The sequence below is a fragment of the Ochotona princeps genome, chromosome 23 (genome assembly GCF_030435755.1).
Source record: "Ochotona princeps isolate mOchPri1 chromosome 23, mOchPri1.hap1, whole genome shotgun sequence".
NCBI classification, from domain to species: domain Eukaryota; kingdom Metazoa; phylum Chordata; class Mammalia; order Lagomorpha; family Ochotonidae; genus Ochotona; species Ochotona princeps.
The window spans coordinates 22,854,450-22,876,462 of record NC_080854.1 but is presented as its reverse complement, the minus strand read 5'-3'; the positions used below and the strand labels follow the sequence as shown (position 1 = coordinate 22,876,462).

The window sequence follows — 22,013 nt, the reverse complement described above, 5'->3', positions numbered from 1 at the left end:
TTTAGAGCTAATGTTTTATCACAGGAAATACTGAGCCAAAATAAATTAGCCAAGTGACCCCACAAAGAATAAATCAGAGTGATCAAGACGGTGACACATCCTATGGGAAAATGGCCTGGTATCCTATGGCACACGTGTACTGAAATCAAAGGACTGTAACAACTGGCCACAGTGTGTGGTCCTGGGACAAACAAGACATTAGTCATGTTCTTAAAGCAGCAAGTGGGAGGGGATTAAAGTATGGACTGGCTGTTTGATGATATTAATGAATTTCAATTAAGTTTTCAATAATGATTCCATTATTTTGAATATGTTCAGAAATGCTCTCTTTTCATATGAGGGTGTATATTAAAGTGTTTAAGGGTAAAAGAATGTCATGATGTTTGTTATTTACTACATTATTTCTTTACAATGAAATATTTATGTAAATGTTCAATTTTCTATTTTAATTTATTGGTCATGGCTGAGCAAGGCCAAAGCCAGGAGCCCAGAACTCCATGTGAGTCACCTGGTGTGGGTGACAGGAACCCAAGTATTTGAGGCATCATTTAATACTTCTCCAGGTATACTAGCAGGCTGTTAGATCCAATGTATGGAGTAACCAGGATTCAAACCAGCACTCCAAGATTCATGTGACCCAAGTGATGGCGTTATCTGTTGCTCAGACCTTAAAATATTTTTAAATGGATGTGGTTTTTGCCTGTAGATAGATTAGGATGAAGATCTCTCCTGACTCTCAGCTCCAGTATTAATGAAGCACTCCCACAGTTGCTCAGAGCTAAGATATACTTAGGGAGGAGATTGGGATCATAGGAGAGGAGACTGTAGTATCAGAAACCCCCTTTTAATCCAATGGGGGACGGGAAGATCTTTCTATACCTGAATGGGTCATATTTGCTTCAAGAAGCTAATAACATTGTCACTCAATAATTAGGAAAAAGAGCCTGATTTCAGTTAAGAGTGATCTGTCCTTGCCAAAGAGCATGGTCCCTTCATAAGGCTTCCATTGGACTCACCTCCCATTCAGCTGCTTTCTCTGGTTTTAAGCGAACTTCGTATTGGAGTGTAAGCCAACCAGATCTTACATCCACCAGGGTAGGTGGAAGCCATTTGACCCACAGATAGGGCTTTCTGTCTTCTGGATGTTTTACTTCCAAAGTCAGATTCACAGGAGGGTCTGGTTCAACTGTAGATAGAAAAGAAATTTCAATAACATTCATAGCTGGTATCTTTGATGTGACTTTGCTGTTTCCTATTCTGAATGCATGTTCTATTTATCAGCCTGCTTTGCGGTCCACTGCATTTCCACAAGGGCCATGCCATCTGTATCTTAGGATGTGAACTGTCACCTTGCTCCTTGAAAACGAGGCTTTGGATGGTCAGAGTAACAAGCAGCTAAAATTTTACCCTTGACACATTCTCTACTTTATACCAATCAGGGTCAGGTACCCATCCAAATCATTTTCATGATGACAGGGACAAAGGGATACAAGCAGAGCTGGGATTTGCAAATGGGAATGGGGGTGGAAGATTATGAAGAAGGGCCTGATATAGGTTATTTTCCTCATTTGGGAGCTGGAACTAGATAATGTTTACAAATCAGAGAATCAGAACAAACATCATGAATCGCACATTAAAAATAGTTAACACGGTGACTTTTCATGTGTATTTTACAACAATAACCAAATCAAAGAGATGCTTTCTCTCAGAGTCCAGTAAGTATTGCCCGTGTGGGTTTCTCCCTCAGAGGGGTTGTTAGCTTATCTCACTCTCATATCACTCCTGTTGCCAGTAATGATTTCTCCATTTGCTCATGATCTCCTCAAAACAGTCTCTATGCTAGCTAGGGAAATATGGGTGTCACTATCACATACGTATGTGGCACTGTGCTCAATGTCTGCCTGAAAAATGCATGGTAAGAAGTTTGTACTAATCCTAATACTTATGTATTACTGAGTAAACACCTAAGAAAGATTATTTTATGTCCGTTTATTAAAACAAACATTAGTTAACATAAATTTTACATCAAATATCTATCAATTAATGTTTGTGATTTAAAAATATATGTGCAAGGCCTGGTGTCATGGCCTAGTGGCTAAACCCTTGCTTTGCATGCACCCAAATTCCATATGGGAGCTGGTTCCTTATATTGGCACTGGTTTATGTCCCGGCTACTTCACTTCCCATCCAGCTCCCTATTTGTGGTCTGGGAAAGCAACAGAGGATGGCCTAAAGTCTTGAGACCCGGCACCCATGTGGGAGACTTGGAAGAAGCTCCTAGTTCCCGGCTTCGGATTGGTTCAGCTCTGGTTGTTGCAGCCACTTAAGGAGTGAACCAGTGGAAGGAAGATCTTTCTCTATATCTCTCCTTCTTGCTATAAATATGTCTTTCCAATAAAGAAATAAATTTTTAAAAACATTTGTGCAAAAATGCATGTAAAATGTATAGAGTGAGTCTTTCTTCTAACCTCACACTATCAGCATTTTGTACTAGATGTTTCCTTGTTTTGGAAAGGTAGGGTTGTTATAGGTATAGTAGGATGTGCAGTATCATCTATACCTCCACCTACCAGTGTAAGTACCGCCCTGTCTCCATCTTCAATCTTCAATCTGAGGAATGTGAAATTGTCTCCAGATTTTGCCAAATATCCTCTGGGTGATAAACTAGTCACCAGTTGGAAACCATTGCTTTTGGATGTCTTTAACACAAGGAAATATTACCTAATGACAGTGACAACAAAGAAATTTATTTCTATGCCATTATCTGCCACTTTTGTCATTCTGCATTGAAGGTTGTCACTGGATGAGAGTTGAGCAGACAGATAATGCACTGTGGGATATATGGTTTGCTAATGAACTTCCCTAGCCTGTAAGCAACATTGCAGTCTGAAGGGTTATCCAGAGCTCCCCAAACGCTTCCTTTATTTTTCTGAAAGATGTGACCCAATACATCTTCACCAGAGATTTCTTTTCTAGAGTTAATACAAATTTGAAATGCTTATTAATTTTGCTTTTTAAATATACTACTTTAGTTAGCCCATTTCTATGCATGTATATATCTCATTCTATATAACAATTGCTTATTTCAGAATTTGTCTTGTTTTCCTTATTTTCCCTCAAATTTATAACACTTGGGGTCAAGGCAATTTGGGAGGTAAAATTTTGAAGTCTTAAATAGTCCATATTTCTAATAAATTTATAGAATTATAGTTTATTTTATTCTTTGCTGCCAGAGGGGTTACCTTTCTTGTTTTCTTAAACTTAGTTAAGTTTCTATCATCGTGCTCATTCCAACAATTTGTTGGTGGAAAGATATTCAAGTGTATGTGAGTTGATTTTGGAAACTTCTCTAGTTTTCTAGGGTCAATCACTGAGAACATGCCAATGGGAGGATATACAAGAGAATGTTCTAGGACCCCAATGTGATTTTCCTCGTTGGAGTATGTTAGAAAAAATAGGGAGTCTTGGGTGACCCTGAACCTAGTTAATGACTGCATAGGTTATTTTCCAAAATGAGGATTAAACCAAATCTTGGGCAAGCAGTCACTCAACTTTGAAATATTTTGTTCTCCTCACTAATCATAAGGCTGTTATAGTTATGCCCAGCTGTCCTGCAGCTTGATGTTAACCATGTAAAGTGAGAAGCATCTCTAAGGTCCACTTTGTTCTACCTTCCTGATGACTTCTTCAAATGTTGTCCTTGAGATCTTGACCTTCGGTGTGCTGCTCAAATAATAGCATTTACTTTCGAATTCTTGACTTACAAAATAATATTTTTTATTGCTATGAAGTACATGCATTTGATAATTGTGATTAGGACAAATAGAATGGACAATTTCTTTGTATATCAAACCATATATACCCCTCAACATGCTACTTCTCCATGGAGTAGCTCTATCTCCACTGGGGAGACAGAAAAGAAATTTCAGGTTGCCAAGGAAGAAGAGGACATGGATTGCAGAGGGAGAAGAGGAGAGAAAGGTCGGCAAGGGAAGGATACAACAACATAACATGTTATGTGCAAGAGGAGATGAACAAGGCCAAGGGAAGGCCATGGATTTCAAATGCTTACCTATCATGGGTGATCCAATAAAAACTGTTTTGAATTGCTTGTTTGACAACGAAATTGTGAATTATCTCATCTTTCTTTATGGGGATCCATTTAAAAGCCAAGAAGAATCAAACCGAATATGACCATTGGTAAATGCATACTGAAGTAACAAATTCCTCACTCACCCTACATCCCTCTCCCCTTACCTATGTAAGTCACATCCACGTAACGTGGATCTGAAATACTGCTTCCCATCTGATTGGTGGCATTGACTGTGATGATGTAGATTGTCCATATCGAGGTATGCTTCTTACTGAAGTAACAGGAGTTGGGACCACCAGTCTTGTAGTCTGGACACTCATGGGTGATTAATTCTCTGCAAGGAGTAAAATGTATTAGCAGTGAATAAGAAAGTCATCAAAAACAGTCTTGAGTTTTCTTAGTAGATCAACACCACTGACATTTGGGGCTCAGACAGTCCAAGTACAAAACTTAATCTGGAATATGGATCTCTGGCTTCTGTGCACCATCCATGTCAGTAGGAACGGACTGAGGGATGGAAGGAGGGACGGAGGGAAGGAGGGGAGAGGCAGAGAAGTAAGTAGAAAGGTGATTTCTGGGATGCAGCTACTTTACACCTCATGAAGCTCTTTCTTCTGTAGGTGTCTCATTTGCGCTTTCAATGGCTATGGCACCTCTATTCTCAGGGTATGACTACTGGGTTGCATTGGGGAAATGGGAACTTTCCATCTGAACACACATGCTGGAGCTCTGCATTTGAACATGCATTTTAAAAGCATGTTTAAAAATGTTGAGGTTCACCACCACATTAAAAAAAAAGACCCCAAAGGAGAAAAAAATGATGATAATGTATTTTGAATGTGCCAAGTTAGTCACAGAGTGGAGTGAGTCTGGAGGGGGGGCATTTCAGGTGGTAAGTGGCTCACTAAGTGCTCCTAGGCCGACTTAGGAGCCTCAGCTTCGGGAAATGTTCCATTTCACTTGCTAATTTGGGTTCCTGAAATTTGTTTGAATGATGTCCCTTTGCAATACAGATGTGTGGGACAGCTCTGTATACAAGAATGTGTAGTTATTAGGAAGTGGGCCAACTGTATTAACAGAAGCTAAATGTTTTCTTTGCGGAGCAGCGGCAGGGCAGCATATACTCTTCCAGGATTTTCATGATGGTGTCACTGTGAGTCCCACAAAGAACTCATGCATAGGCAATCTCTAATCTTCTCTACCACCCAAGGTCTACAAGTGCCCTCTAGAAGGTTGATGGTCCAAGAGCAGCAACTGGCCAAGGAAAAATTCCTTACTCTGCTTTTCTTTGCTTACAAAGTTCTTTTATTGATATGAAAAAAATGAAAACTAAAGTACTCTGTACAAAATTATATGGTGATGCTTTGTATAATTTTATAATGGTATACAAGTAACATGTTCACTAAGAAATGTGTACATAGTACAAAGTTTCAAGAAGAACATCTGAGATGAGCTCCCATTCAGGACACAGACTGATCAGGAAAGATAGCTAATGTATTGCTGCTGTGCTGATACACTTATGTAGACTGAACAAGCTTTGAATGGCTTTAACATGAGACCACAGGCACAGACACTGGACGTTCCTGTCTCCTTGTGATATGATGCTTATCGATATAATTCCAGAGGGGTATATATGCTAACTTGAACTCAGAACCAGCATGACGTTGGCTGGAGCGGTACGGATAGGAACACAGTCTTTACCCTTCCTTATGGTAAGTCAATGTGTAATTGGTAGGAAGTCCTCCATCAGTTCCCGGCTTCCACCAGCAGGTGAATGTTTCCTTCTCGGGAGAACGACATTTAAAGATGATAGGTTTCCCAGGAGGTGACAGTCCTACAAAAAACAAAACAAAACAACAAAAAGCAAAAGCAAAAACAAAATAAAAAAAACCCCACACGTTGAAATCGATTCTGAGGTCCATTCAGCCATTTAACCATTTTATTGGTGACTGAAGCAAATCTATGACTCAGGTCAGCAAAGAAGTGCTGGGTGAGTCAGCCGAGAGGTGTGGTACTCAAAAAATATCAAGGTGTCAGTATCTGGGTGTGGGCAGGGCTCTCAGAGAGGGGGAGAAAGAGAGAGACAGAGAGAGAGACAGAGAGAGAGAGAGAGAGAGAGAGAGAGAGAGAGAGAGAGAGAGAGAGAGAGAATTTTTTGGCAGAGTGTCTGTACTTTGAGATGAAGATGCCAACAACCTCTCTCTAAGAACATCAGTGGTAGATCCACGCCCATAGCATAAGGGTGGCATTATATGGCATTGTCCCAGGGAACAGGCAGCTCCTGGCACTCTATCATCCCATAACTTGCTCTTGGGTGCCTCAGCCCTCATTTCACTTATCTCCACCTTTCTGCCATCCCCATATGACTCCTGTGGCTTCTGTTTCCCAACACCTTCTCACTGATGTCTCCTTTGGGCATCCTCCTCTTCCCTTATCCTCTTCTTTCCTCCCATTTCCCTTCACCTGTCTGTGATTCCATTCAGTCTTAACTTTGTAACCAGTTTTATTGTCTAGCTCTTCATCCTCTTTCTCCCTGTTTTAAATGACATAGAATAATTGTGCAGCATAGTGTGACATTTCAGTATATGTTTGTGGTATTTAAGGACAGATCTGGTTAATTAGCAAACATTTACTATTTGTATTAGGAATGTTCAAAAACCTCTCTTCTGGCTGCTTTGAAGTATACAACAAATCATTCTGAACTACACTTACCCTTCCATGCTGTAGAATATTTGATCATAATCTTTCTATCTAATACTATTTGTGTAACCACGAACCAACTCCCCCCATTCCTATCTTTGAATGTTGGGTTTCAGTTCCTTTTCTTCTGTTATTATTTTCCTCTTTCCTTTTTTTTTGTAGTGAGGTGGAAAGGGGCTTTCTTGTAGGGGTAGGAGGCAGAGTAAGAGGTAGGAGAAAGGGTAGCTCTCCTATTTGTGAGCATACCATTGATAGCTAACAGCTGGATCCAGTCCCAGGATGGAAGCTGGAAGGTCAGAACGAGACGATAAGGACAATACAATGTCAAGGGGATATAATTTCTAGTTGCCTCATCTCCAAAACTCCTGGCAAACTTGTTTTCATTTTTCTGATGTGGTTGTCTGGCCCAAAGACAGAATAAACCTCAAAGTTTGCCTTGATCTAACCTGGGCTGAAGTGGCCCACCACGCTCCTCTCTGTAGCTCCAGCTGCTCCTTCTGCTTGCCTAGCTGGGTGGCGTGACATTTGGTTTAGGGAGTTGTGAGCAGAGAGGAGAGCTTTTGTTTATTTATTAGCAAGTCAGAACGCCCTGCTTTTGCTCACATTGGATCCTTCATGAAGACTCCTAGGCCAGAGCTTCTGGTTGACCTCAACGAAGAGCACATGGCTGAGAAGAGGGAGGTACGGCCAAAGTGGCCAGACAGAACATCAGGGACTGGCAGGACGTGGTGCGCAGGATGGACCCAGGACACAGGAGTTCCACTGGTCTGTCTCACAGGCCCCACTGCCAGCTGGGGCAGCGCAGCCAACATTTTGAATATTGCCCAAACTCCAGGAAAAGCCTCTACAGGCTCGAATGCTCCTGGGAATCATGGCAAAATTGCAAGTCTTGTTTTGTTTTTGTCATGGATAGGGGGAAATGTGTGAAATTAAAGTTTTTTTCTTAAACTCCAAATGCTATGGCTTAGTAATGAGCATATTTGAAGCTAATTTGGGCTTATTGATTATTAGAACACCGAGAATTTCTTTAATGGATTAATCTGATTTTGCTTTCCTTTTTGTGTCTCTGTGAAAAAGTATCTCTTATTTTACTGGTTATGAATAGTGACTTTAGGAGACTCAAGAAGTAGAGGAAAGTTGTAAAATTAAGTACAAGTATTCCCTTTATTTACTTTAGAAGAAAGGGTTAAAACTAATAAACTGCCTCAATGCACAAAACACAGGGATTGTTACACAGCTACCACACATATAGGTATATCAGCTATGGCATACACAGGCATGTGCACACATGCCTAAACAGAGAGCCCACATCAGAAACACACACACACACACACACACACACACACACACACACCCCACTCAAAACTTACAGAAATACATATAGATAGGATCATGTGTTTGGCAAAACATGCCTGTACAGCAAAAGGTACATGCTTATGGAATACATGGGGTATGCCTACAGATATGTACATGGTCGGGTCTATACAGAGAAGCGTTTACGATCAGACACATATAGAAAGGTTAATACACACACAGGCGCATGGAAGCATGCTTACCTTGAATTCACAGGGGTAGACTGCCAGGCATATGCATACACAGGTTAGCATTCTTTCATTCAGTTGCAGACTTTGCATCCCATTAGTACACATAATAAGGTGGGTTGCATCTGTTTCCCACCAGTAAGATTCATCTTTTTTTTGTAGCCCTTTATTGACTCAAAGATTTCTCCTGTACATTATTTCATCTCAGGTGGAGGAGACATAACAACCCTGACTTTGAAATTGAGATGCCCAGAATGATTAGGTAACTGGCTCAAGACCTTACGATTAATAACTGACTGAGTGTGGACTGGAAATCAGTCCAGCTCCTATAATCCCAAGGGCCATTTCATTATCCTCCCCAAATGTGGAAGAAGGCAGCCAGACAAGACCATTTCCTTAATTTCATTACTGAAAAATATTGTGAAGAATTGAAGAGTAGCACATGACATGAACACATTCTTTTTTTTCATAACTGCATTGCAAGAAGATTCTGATGGACATGCTGACTTCTTTGCCAAACACCCCAGGGCATGAAAAACACCCAGTCTCTTACTTACCATGCAGAAGACGAACGTTGAGAAAAAGTAGCAGGAGCAAAACAATCGTGGATGCCACATTCTTCATGTTGGCTTCCCTTTCTTGTATTAGATTCTCACTGAAAGAGAAGGCAGCATGCAAGTTTTTTGAGTGACAGTCTCCTCAGGCACATGCACCACTTTATGTTGGGTTTTTGAAATGAACGCCTGCTCCTTGCTTAATATGAATGACAAAACAGGAGGAAAGGAATGTAGGAAAATGTAACACGGGATGGCTTGGCTCAGCTGTGGTTCGCTCATGCTGGGAGAAATTCCACCACCAGAGGTCATCCCAAGACAGCAGAGAGTTTAAGGGGAGCTGCAGCCCCGGCACCTCTGCACATAGACAAAGAAAAACTGCTGTCTTTCCACTCAGTTGTTGTCCAGCAACGTAGCCCCTATATATATATATACATATTTTTTTGTGGCACAGATTGCTTGCTCTCCAAGAGATCCATTCTAGGAAGGGGATCTGTTTCTGATCTACTTGCCAGAAGTCTTCAGATTGGCAAGTCCACACCGCAGGTCCCTAACGGAACCCGATGATACACTCAAGCCAGGGGGGCTTCCCCTGAAGATGCAGATTGAGAAGGTTCTGTAAGTTCTTTGGGCTATGGGCAGGGCCATGAAGTGAACTATATGCAATGAGTTGCAGTGCATTTCCATGTGGTTTGTTTTTTCCTTTGAAAAGTGCCATAAATAAGAGAAAATGAACTGCAGTAATAATTCAAATCCCATGGGTACAGAGGATTAAGTAGATTTTGAACCTGCAGGGATTATGAGTTTTGAGCAATTTATTATTAATATTACTATTATTGCCTTTGGAACAACGTTCAAAGCCCTGAAATGTCCTTCTTAGAAAAAAGAATTTTTAAAGACATTGGCGGGGGGAACCTCATTAGTCTTACTGGACTTCAAACAACTCTTAGAAAACAATGGTTTTGATGAATTAAGTGTAGATTCTCAGAAATGCACAGCTTGAAAATTTTCCTTTAGGCTTTATTGCTTTTTAAAGCAAGAAAAGAATAACCGGGGGACAAGTCTGCCCATCTTGGAACATTTGAAGACTGCTGGTGGGCAAGCCCCTTAAAAGTCCAGCCTATGACGGGCTCTTCCGAACATGGGTTGCTCCCCACTGGACAGCTGCACATCACTCTTTTGACAACATCTTGAAGTTTTTTCCCACTTGCCATTACTCCCACAGAGGCATAGTCATACGTGGAAGTCATAGTGATCATTGAAGCTCGGGGCATGTAGGTTCCATCAAGTATCTTCCTCGCATTCAGTAATGGAGTAATGGAGTATCAATCTCTTACAGATTTTATCAGTAGAATGTTCTTTGAGGACCTGCTACTCAATCTTGCAGAATTCCTCCAAAATGCCCTTCCATGGTTGAATATACAAAGCCTCCTTCTTCACCTAACCCTTCAGAATTTTCTAATCTAAACCAGTTCATAAAATGCTCCTAATGAATTTGTTATCATGTCTACCACTTCTTGAGCACGTGTTATGGTATGGACTAGGCGCTGGACCTTCACCATTTGAATTCCACATTTGCTCTCACAACAGTCCCATGAATAGGTTATTCTCCTCTCTTTCCAACTGAAGAATAAGGAGGTTTCATAACTATCAGTTGCAAGCCCACAAAAGGGAGAAATCGAGCAAACCTGAGAAAAGCCAATAAAGTCACCCTGATTTGTGAGAAGTCTTTGATGGCTGGCGCAATTATTTCCCTTCTAGGAGGGAAGACAGTGGAGACAGAGGCATGGACTCAAAGTGAGTCCTAGGCCAAGTCTTGTGAATCCATAGTCCTGAGCAAGAACAGGAGGGCCAGGGCTGAGGCATAATCCCAGCTGCTCGCCTTTCAATGTCCCTGGATTGTAATGATCTAGCTACCCTAGGTACCTGTTACCTGGAGGAGTTCTTGGCTTGGTGATGGGGTGCTGGCCACTGACTGTAGTTGCTCTTGTTCTCACTTTGGAGGCTTCCCTGCTGTTTTGGGCATTGCATCAAAATGTTAGAGAGCAACATTCTATAAATCACATGTTTTGGGTCAGGTCAGATGTTCCCCAGACAGCTTGCCAAATTAGTACTACATATGTTTTGAGCAGAAATACTGACATGGGAAACAGAGTTGTGATAGACAACAGTAGATCTTATCGTTTGCTGCTTCTCTCTTGAGCATTGGTCCTGGATCAACATAACTCTGTTAACTTGTGCTTTTTCTGTAAAAATGACTCCAGAAAGCAATTTGTAGATTAAAAGGAAGCTAGTTTTCTCTGGGATTTCCTGAGATGTATCCTGGAATCTGGTCATTATCATTATATTCCAATACCTAATTCTCCTGGAAACTAGAAAATTACTCATAGTAATTTTGTTGTGTTTCTCAGTCATGATTTTCCAGCTCATCTTGCAGCTTACCTCCAGCAGGCACACACAGGGCAGGTAAGTAAACCTCCACTGGGAAGGACAATGGTGACAGTCCATCTCAAAGGAAGCTATGCTCAATGTCAATCTGATTACATATTGTGGGGTTCCCAGAGTTAAGCACACCTCTGCTTGCGTGCTGACCATGCTCAATGGCTGGCAGACACTAGACAGGAGATGACTTTGCTTATATCTTCGTGAATCCATCCTCAATTTCAAGCAAGCTCTTGATCAAGGGCAGACATGGAACTCTTTATTCACCCCAACTGGAAGGAATAAAGGCCTAGCAAGGTTCTGCAACTTACTTTTCAAGATGTTAGAGTAGCAAATGGTAAAATAATTTGTAGTCCAGTTAATAAAACATCAGTCCCTATACACTCAACCCCAGAACAAAAGTTACCTTGGGCTTCTCACCTCTCTCACTCCATGGGGTGACTATGGTTTAAAGCCATTAGACTTGGATATGTAGAGCAGGTTTATAGGAAGCCCACAAGACCCACACCTTCATCCTGACTCTCTGCCTTTGATTGCTTATCTCTGAAACTCAAAGACTCTCCTAGATTGATGCTTTTCCCTTTTACTCTTTTCAACTAATATTTACCTCCTTACCAAAAATTTTTCCCATCATACTATGTCCAACTGTGACATGACTCCGGGAAAATCTCTCTGTTTCTCTGCCTCAAAGCTAATCCTATTTTGACCCTCTTTCCCCCAAAACCTTCTCCTTCATTAAGTCAAGTTTCTTAGAGGACATTGATTGAGAAACTGGAGCTATTCTCCCCAGTTGGTAAATGACAGTCAGTTTTCCTATGGTCTGGGTTAATTTCATTCTTCACATTAGGTAAGGTGCACAGGAGAGCTGGTTCTGTGGCCTCCTGAGAGTCAACAATGATAGATCTGAGCTCCCAACAAACCTCTTGCCACTACCTTTCTCCTATGGGTACTGTTAACCTTTATCTCAGTGTTCATTCTGGTCCATCCTGATGGAGAACAATTCTGAATGTCAATGACCTCAACTTTCTCATTTGTGGAACTTGCTCCAGAGATTTGCCATAGGGCAATCCCTGAATGAGAGCAGTCTCTTGCTCTCTCCTACGTTATCTGCCACTGTGGTCCCAATGTTTGACTAGAATGGATATGACATGACAGGCAGGGGTTCTGAGAGCTCTTAGGCTCTTGCCAACCCAACTTCCCATTGGGCAAGTAGAGCCCAGTCCAAGGCTTTCTTAAAGACTGCCAAATGAATAGTATGTGCAATTCATAATTCAATAGTTGTCAACAAGTGAATGTAATAGATTTTTCAGACCAAGGCAAGACACAGAATGCTAATATATACCCATAAATCTAACTTATACTTCCTCCCAGTTTCTGTCTGCCCTTTCCAATAGGAGTCACTCATTTTACTTCTAGCACTGCAGATAATGTTTGTCTGCTTCCAAGTTTTATGTAACTAGAATTCTACAACATGAATTTTTGGAGTATGTGTACACAGCTTTTCTCATTCCACATTGTTGAATGAATCATGCTTGTTGGTCCGTGCAATTGTGAATAATTTATTTTTATTGCATTTCATTGATTTTTCACCCATATTACACTGAATGGAACACAATGATTTATTCATTTATTGTACTGTTGGTGGACATTTGACAAACTTTTTTTTGACTGATAAAGACTTGGACATTGAGAAGCCTTATGTATCTTATAAACCACTTTATGATCCTTACTAACTTTGGTTCTCTACAGCCAATGATTAGTACACTGTCTGCCACATTGCCTATTAACAAAAATTACACCTCAAGAATCTTCCTTATGTCAGAAACGAAAAACGTCTCATTCTAAAAAATACATTTTGAATACAGAGATCCACATTAACTGTTGAGTTCCATAACAGGTATGTCCTTTGGGAATCTCTGGCTACTGGTGTCCTTACCTGCTGTATTCCACTTGGAATTAATGGCTTAAGGCTAAAATAAAATGGATAGAAGCCCTCATGTACTCTGTGATTTTTTGGGAGTCTGACTCTTTTTTTCAATACAGAAAGGCAGCATTTTGTTTGAAAAATAAAGAATGTAATCTGCTCATTGTGGGACAGGAATAGAAGGGATTTTTTTCCACTAAAGATTAGATTAAGACTATTGCGAAGGCTCTCCCTAAAGCCTAGACTCACTGAATACAGAATGAATAAGTGAATGAATAAAAATGGGAAAAATAGGGCATGATTCTAAAATATAGGACAAAGCCATGTATACAGAATTGGTCCCATGACAGTATCACAAACACTAGACTTGGAAATAGAATGATTTTCAGTTTTTGACAGCAAAATCTGAAGAAGTTTTAAGGAGAAATTCTTTTCCTTCCTTCATGTTGACATTGAATGTTGGGGATGTATTACCAGGAGAACCCTGGCCAGAAGGTGGGAGATGAAGACTATGGCTTTGGGCAAATGTATTCACAGCATTGCCAGAGCTGGACTGTCCTATCTGCCTATAGATTGGGTAGCATGATTACGCATCTGTCTGTGGATGTTCCCAGGAGGACCTTGGTTCATGCGATCATCTATTTTGATTATTTTTAATCACCATATGATGGGCCAGCTTTTAATCACTAACAATTTACTGAGAGGAGTTATGAAGGAAGAAGTTTTAATTTCAGCTCGTAGTTTTGGAGGTTCATAGTCTATGATCAGGTCACCCTATTGGTGTGGAAACTGATGAAGGGGGATGCTGACAGTCATGGAGTGAGTGGAGGAAAAATCCCATGATGAGCCAGGAATAGACAATGTGCTAATCACCAGGACTCTGTGTGGATTCTCCTAAGAAAGCAACCATAATCCTGAGGCTGGTGGTTTCACCTGCACTGCTTGCATCCTATCCGAGTGCTGCATTGAGTCCTGGCTGCTCTACTTGCTATCCAGCTCCCCGCTAATACACCTGGGACAGCAGCAGAAGACAGCTCAAGTTTTTGGCCTCAGCGCCCATGTGCGAGATTTGGGAGAAGCCTGTGGCTTCAGAGCATCCCAGCTCTGCCTGTTGAAGCTGTTTTGGGAGTGAAACAACCGATGAAAGATCTCTCTGTCTCTCCTTTTCTCTCTGTAATTCTGCCTTTCAAATAAAAATAAGTAAATCTTCAGAAAATATGGACATATGGTTGTGTATGAAGAACTATACTATAGTAATTATATAGGGGAACTCAGTGGAGGGGGAGAGAATTGGGGAGGGCATAAGGGAAATCCCAGGGCCTATGGAACTGTATCATAAAATGATAATAATAAGAAGTAGAATTAAAAAAAAAAGAAAAAAATAAAGCAACAATGACAGAGGTATATGTATCCAATAGCCTAATCCAATCTAATTACATTCTAAGTTCTTACTTTCAGACACCATAACTAGGTTAAATTTCATCTTTAACCCATAACAGGAGACTTGGAGGACTGAGTCCTAACTCATGGACTTTTGGTGGACAAGCAGGGTATTGTCAAAGCCAAGGCACCATGATTATTTAGCTTATATTTTATTGCCTCCTGAGCACATCTTTATCATATTTTCTGTTTTGAGATGCACTTTAGTAGGGAGCATCTGGAACTTTCCACAGGAAATTACTTTTATATGAAATGTTCATTACTGTAGAATCTGGCAGTGGTCAGAACACGATAGCTGAGCTATCACAAGTAGTATGCTATCAAACGTCTACCTCTGATTCAACATACCCTCCTTCTCCTCTCCTATGAAACACTCCTATAAAAATCCCACTCAAGGGCAGAACTTGAAGACTCTGCTCTGCGAAGATGCATCGAAGTAAACAATGTTGTCTGCCTAAGCTGATTAGCAGAACTAGTACTTGTCCAAATGCAAGCTGCCTCAGGATTTGTGCTCTGCGGGGAGGACTTTTACAGCAAGGTTTCCTGGGTGTGACCTCATCAGGGTAAGTCACCATGCTGTGATGGATGAGCCTTTGCACTGGAGTCACTTTAATAAAGCAGTACGCTGAATGTTCCCCCAAGGCGGCAGGCATCACTTCTAAATCCAATCACAGTTCACTCACCATAACACACCAGGAACATGTTTTATCTCAGAGAGTCTTGTTTTCACTTAATCTCGTTGGCTTTAAGGCATGAATAGGAACTGGGTGACTTTCAGTCTTTCTGGCCAGTACACACCTTGGACAGATGGTGGAAAATTCACAATGGCCTGATTTCCAGAGGCGCTAGTCCTTCATGTTAGCATTGATCAATTAATCATGATTGAAATAATTCATAAGTTGCACCTTCTAGTTTGTGTTTGCAAAGCTTTTCCATGGATGTCAGCACTTTCCCATAACAGATTCACTTTATAACCAAGGGAACTTCTGAGAAGTATCCATTTTTCTGTTATGTCCTGGCAGATTCTGATTCATTGGTTCAGTTTGGCCCATGTTGACAAGAGTGTTTAAAATAAAGCTCTCTAGGTGATTCTAACTTGTAGCTAGGGCTGGGAACTACTGGCTGGTATGATGGCACCAACACAAAGTGCTTCACTAGGAGCCTTCCCCGATAGGCAGGGAGGTGACCACCTCTGTCCATCACTTCACATCACCAGACAGCAGCAAGTTGGCCTTTGGGCACAGACTCCTGGCTTAAGCCAACACCAAAGTCAAAGCTAAAGTCACAACATTTTTGCTTTTATGGTCCTCTACAGTTTCTTAATCACTGGCACATCATCACATATATTTTTTTTACAATTATTCTATATGGTATCATGAACAGCTTTCATGATGTTGAATATCCAGTTATTTGCTCCCATTTCACAGATAGGGAAATGGAAGCTCAAAGGACCAAATGGTTTAAACCAACATCATTAACTTGAAAGCCTTCAATGTGTTAAAACTGTGTGGATAGCATCAGCAAAGCCTTGGACAGGATGCATTATCTGTCAGAGGCTTTGCTCACTCTCTTTACCCTCAGACTATATGAGACTGGTAGTACTTGATGTTATGAAGACATGGAGGCTCAGAGAGGCTTCAGGAGTTGTCCAAGGTTACAATAATGAGTAGCATATGGAGGCAGAGGCACTTAGCTCTATGTTGTGAATAACCATTGACCTTCAAGAAGCCCCAGAAATACAAAATCCAACCAGGCTGGAGCGAGCAGAGACAGATCAGAATGCGTCTGGATCATAGGTTCTGAGTCGTTAAAGGCATTGCTCTTCCCATCCCTGGCTCACCCAAGGCATGTCGCCTACCCAAAGGTAGATTTAATATTGAGTACTGTGAGTGGATATTCCTGAGACATTGCTCTGGGCCCATTATCCATCTTAAGTGTAATGGGTCAAAATCTGTAGATTGTAGGGCCTACAAAGGAGGATTTGAACACTTAGGTGCTTCTTCTTCAAACTGCAGTCTGAGGGCACCTGCTGAAGTTGAATGAAGTGGGGAAGGAAAATGCTGGTGAAACATTTAGAACTTCAATGGAGGGAGAGTTGAACTCATTGTATTACTCTTTTTAACTCTCTGCAGTCTCCAAGACACAAGATTACGTACCTATTTCGCCATGCAACATAATCATGCATCCTGTAGTACACAACCCAACTCAGTGACTTTGGAGCTGGCCAGATGAAAAGCTTTTCTGATAGGATGTGAATGTTTGTGCTATTTCTGTATTCAGCCAGAGCCGTAAGCACAGTTACATGCATTGCTCTCTGTGCATCTCAACCTCAGGATGTTGTCATTACTGACATAAGAAGACAGTTTAGCTGTAGTTGAGCTCAGTCTACTCTATCCGAGTTAACCTACAGTTGACCCAAAGTTGCTATGTAAAGTGAGAGAAAAGAAATGCTATATATGTTAACTATGGTAAAACTGATGGAAACAGGCACGAGTAGTGGGAAGAGAACAAATGTTTTGCAAGACTGTTCTTGAGCCACCATAATCAGATTGAATCTCCTCTATAATGTATCAACTATTAGCATTAATCCATCAACCATTAACACAAAACTGGGATTTAAATATCCCGATGAGTTTAAGGAGCCAAGTTTCATTTAATCCATAACAGAGAGTTAAAGTTAAAACGAAAAATAAAGGAATGTGAAATTTTGGGCCTGCATTTTTGGGGCAGTGGCTTGGGCTCCGTCTTAGGATGCCTGCATCCCACATCATGACAGTTTCTGGGCACTTCTGTTCCAGCAGAACATCATGACACATGTGTGTGGGTTCTCCAACCCACCCGTGTTGGAGGCCTGGATTTGTTTTCTGGTTCTCGACTTTAGACTGACCTCGCCTGGGTTGTTGCAGGCATTTGGACAGTGAACCAGCAGGTGGATGATGTCTCCCTCGTTTCCTGTCTCCTCCCTCCCTCTCTCACTATGCTTTTCCAACAAATAAATTAATCTTCAGAAAACAAATCTTGGGATTTTGTATCTGAAACATGATTCTGAAAGGAGTCAAAAGATTTGGAGCATGTTGTGATCAACTTCTCCATGCTACATATAAAGAAACTAAGGCAAAGTTCCTCCCTCTCCACATTACACTCTCCAAGTGCATAACCTTGAACTACTCGCAGAATTTTGGTAGGCCTCAGCAGCCTCAGTTGTAGTGTGACAATACTTCATAGTACCCATACCTCTGACTAGGTGTGGGAGTGAGGCTCGGTAACAAAGTGGTACTTGGCGTGAACTGCCTTGGCTAAGGGCCACATGGGAGAATATTGTGAGCTTGAAGAACAAATGGTGTGAACCTTTGTGAGGTGGCCCATGAGGCCAAGCATCCAATTGGGGATTAGGTTTACTCTTTGCTGCTATTTATTAGGTGCATAGAGGAGTTATTATGATTTACAGAAACATTCTTGAATGATTGACAAAGGCACTGGCCTTTTAAGATGTTGAGAATATTATATCAATTTTTAAAAGTCTTCCTTTGAGGGCCCGGCACGGTGGCCTAGCAGCTAAAGTCCTCACCTTGAATGTGCTGGGATCCCATATGGACCCCGGTTCTAATTCTGGCAGCCCTGCTTCCCATTCAACTCTCTGCTTGTGGCCTGGGAAAGCACTCAAGGACAGCCCAAGGCCTTGGAACCCTGCACTTGCATGGGAAATCTGGAAGAAGCTCTAGGCTCCTGGCTTTGGATTGATGCAGCACTGGCCTTTGCGGTCACTTGGGGAGTGAATCATCAGACAGAAGATCTTCCTCTCTGTCTCTCCTCCTCTCTGTATATTTTACTTTGCAATAAAAATAAAATAGATCTTTAAAAAGTTTTCCTTTGAAGCAGGGATTTTCCTTTGGCCCCCCAGAGGCACATCACTATTTAAAGGGCATGTATCCAATAACCTTAACCATTTGAAACATATATGTGACTCAGAGAACAAGGCATATAAGATTTTGAGAAAAATAAATGTAATAAAATCCATTTACCTATAAGACTAGAAAGAGATTTGTTGAGCCCTGTCTCATTCAGAATCTAGTTCTCATTTGAATGCTGGGCCTCATAGGCCAATGGAAGCAGAGTGGGAATTTTGCAAACCTCTGCACATTTGGCCACCATGACATTGACCTGGCAGGTCCCAGGAAATCATTGTTGACTCATTAGTTTTATTGTAACAGCATCACCTCTTTGTACAGCAGCTCATTAGTGATGTTTCTCCCAGACACCTCTCTCTGAACCCACAAGAGGGAAGGAAAAACACCGGGAAGTCAATCCCCAAAAGATTTGCAAATTTCTCCTTATCTGTGCCAGTACTCTAGGTGGTTTATCTACAATGATTTTTCATCCAGGGCCTGGCAGATATCATACTGTCACATTTCCATGTGACAGAGAATATTTCAAATATTGCTGCAAGATCAGTATAAATTGGGAGGGAAATCTCCTGGAGATTTGAACACTACACTCACTTGTATGTATCATCCTTTTATTTGCAGGTCAAAATGGAAATGTCTCAGGAAGCTATGCAGAAGTGAGCTTAAGCAGAGCACGTGATCCATGCCTGGGTGATTAGCATGCATTTTAAAAGGTTCTTGACTGACTAAAAGATCCCGTGAGAATCTCTACCTTTTAAAGTCAAAAAAGAATTTTTTTAAGGCCTTTGTGTCTAACCCAGAGAGTCAATATGGGAACAGCACCACAGCGTTCCTCCTCCCACCCTGTCAGTGTGGAAGGGGGTCACCATGGGGTACAAGTGTTCAGAACATACACTAGCACTTAAATGTTCATGGAGTGATGCAGTGGTGGCTACACATGACAGCCTACAACAGGTACCTCAAATTCCATCCAGCAGCCATCTGCAGGGCTCTACGTCACTTACCATACTAGTAAAAAGAAGGTTTTGTAAGAAAGAATGAGAGATAATATGTCTCATTTTTTCCCAAGCTGCTGGATTAACTCTATTTTTATGTAGTGTATCTGATGACATTAAATATGTTTTAACAAGTTACAATGGATATGATTCCTAGCTATACTTTAAAGTATTGCTAGCATACCTTTAAATACAGCTATATTTCAAAGTATAGTTAATCTACTGTTTTAGTATAGCCAAAGGTTAAACATTTGAAATTCACCCATTTTTAAATTGTGAAATGCATACTTATGGTACCAATACTGCATATCTAAACAATTTAAATGTTGTAGCCAAAATGTTTGAATTTCTGTAGATCAGAGCAAGAGAAATCCTATATTTAAGACAATTAACATGTATTGTTAATAGAGTAACCCTGGAAGAGGCAATGCTAGCTCATGGCAGGTAGTCGGCATCATTCCTCATTAGGCATCTCTGTCTTCTCCACCAAATCCTCCATCAGTTGCCATGCCAAGCTTCTTCAGTCTCCCTTTACAACTCTGTAAAATGCTTTCTCTCATCCCAAGCCACACTGCAATGCTCTCAATAAAACATCCGTGCAATTTAAAGAGAAGTGCTAGCCATCCAGTGTGCTTCCAAGTACATCCCACAGGGGTCTTCGCCTTCCCACCATGTGGCTCAGTCATCTTGGCCCCTGTAAAAATGGTCTTTGCAGGAGGATGGCTGCCAGCAAAATGTAATTTCTTTCTGTTGTTTCAGAAGCCATCTGGACTGATACATAGTTGATCTAGGGAAAGCCAATTGCTTTCCGGGAGCAGCTTCTGTCTCCTCCAGGAAGGGGCATGCTCTGGTGCTCCTCTTCCCACTCTCAGGTAAGCTGGAGAATGCCCGTTCTACGGAGCACCCAGAGCTGGATTCTACCACGGCACTGATAATAAAACTGGAGCTCTCTTTCATTCCCTCTGACTATTGCTGCCCCCACAGGGTGGAAGCTCATGTTATTCATGAAGCTGCCTTTTTTTTTTTTTTTTTAGTATTTCCTATGTACACAGTTTAATTCATAGTAGGTGCTTAATCAATGGCTCTGAGTAAGTGAATCATCATGGGTGTCTGTTACATTTGGAGGGGAGTCGGTCAGGATTCTGTGCTCTTACAAGGATGTTCATCAATGGAACATTTGGTTGAGAGAGATAATGCCTTCTCTCTCTGGTGTAAAAATGGGTGATAATAGCAAAGAGTGTTCTAGTAGAATTTCAGTGTTCAAAACATTTTCCTGTAAAACATTTTATTTCATTCTCTTTTATGCCCTGTTGAATTTCAGGATGGCATCGCAGGATGTAAACATTTCTGTCTTTTGAATGTGAAATGGCATAAGCATTCAGATAACATATATCCAAATCCTTAAGAACATACATGCACTGTAAGAAAATAAACTTGTGAAAACTTATTCTAAAGGAATAGGGAATTGAAAAAGAAATTCTAAACAAATAGATTCCTACCCCTACCCCCAGTGTTATTCATAAAAAGAAGACATTGGCCATCAAATCTAAATATCAAATAATAAAAATAAATCTAAATTATGCCATAGGCATATCTTGGAATACTATCTAGCCTTCAAAATGTAATAAAATATGAACACATGGAAATATGTAAATAGCAAACAAAATAAAACAAAATTGGATTCAGAATGGAGGTAGGTTTGATTCCAGTTCTGAAACCTGCCACAGCACATGTGTACAGAAGACTGGAAATAATCACTGGTAGATTCTCACTGGAAGGTGACTCAGAACTAAAAAGGATGAGTTTTTTTTTTATCATAAAACAAGTCACCACTAAATCCCAGACAAAATGAGGCTTTATTTTGTAACGGGGGAAAATCCCACTAAAAATATTGATACCACCAAAACAGCTCCCTCATGAAAACCTGCCATTCATTGGCACAAGTACCTCCAGGGGAATGTAGAAACTGCTTAAATGTTTGTGGCACCATCTGCAGTAGTGGCTAACAGCCAAGCTCCCTGTGTGAACTGCTGTGGGTCGCTTGAGCACATGCGTGTGTCTCAACAGTTCTGAATGTCCCACAGCCTGCACATTTGGTTTTAAGAATAGCTCCATTTCTCTGAATTCTGTCACTCTGTCAATCTTACAGTGATATAAGACACCCAGGGCAAATAGCCATTATTTGCCATTAAACTTCTGACAATTGGGTAACAAGGCAATTTCACAGAAAAAAATCCTTTTTTTGGGGCCTCAGAGAAGGGCTGGGTTATCTTACAAAAGAGGAGTCTAATATGTTCTGGGGCATTCTCTCTGGGAAGCTGTGGGTTTATTCCACCATGGCCTCAAGGCTTCTGTTGATCCTTGTTAGACAAAAAGGAAGATTCTAGAAGTTTTAAAGTGGAGGGCACAGAGCAGAAGG

The 22,013-nt window shown here is 41.0% G+C and overlaps 1 protein-coding gene across 2 annotated transcripts in view; it reads right to left on the bottom strand.

Moving 5' to 3' along the window:
* PRLR (prolactin receptor) overlaps nucleotides 1–22,013 on the bottom strand; it is a 135,651-nt gene that overhangs the window by 5,362 nt on the left and 108,276 nt on the right. For both annotated transcript variants that reach the window (XM_058680002.1, XM_004583645.4), the window contains exons 3-6: nucleotides 8,892–8,989; nucleotides 5,795–5,927; nucleotides 4,258–4,427; nucleotides 1,017–1,186 (exon numbers count right to left, since the gene is read on the bottom strand). In XM_058680002.1, coding sequence (XP_058535985.1) covers nucleotides 1,017–1,186; nucleotides 4,258–4,427; nucleotides 5,795–5,927; nucleotides 8,892–8,958 — 540 coding nt within the window. In that variant the 5' untranslated portion in view covers nucleotides 8,959–8,989. The remainder of the gene's footprint in view (nucleotides 1–1,016; nucleotides 1,187–4,257; nucleotides 4,428–5,794; nucleotides 5,928–8,891; nucleotides 8,990–22,013) is intronic.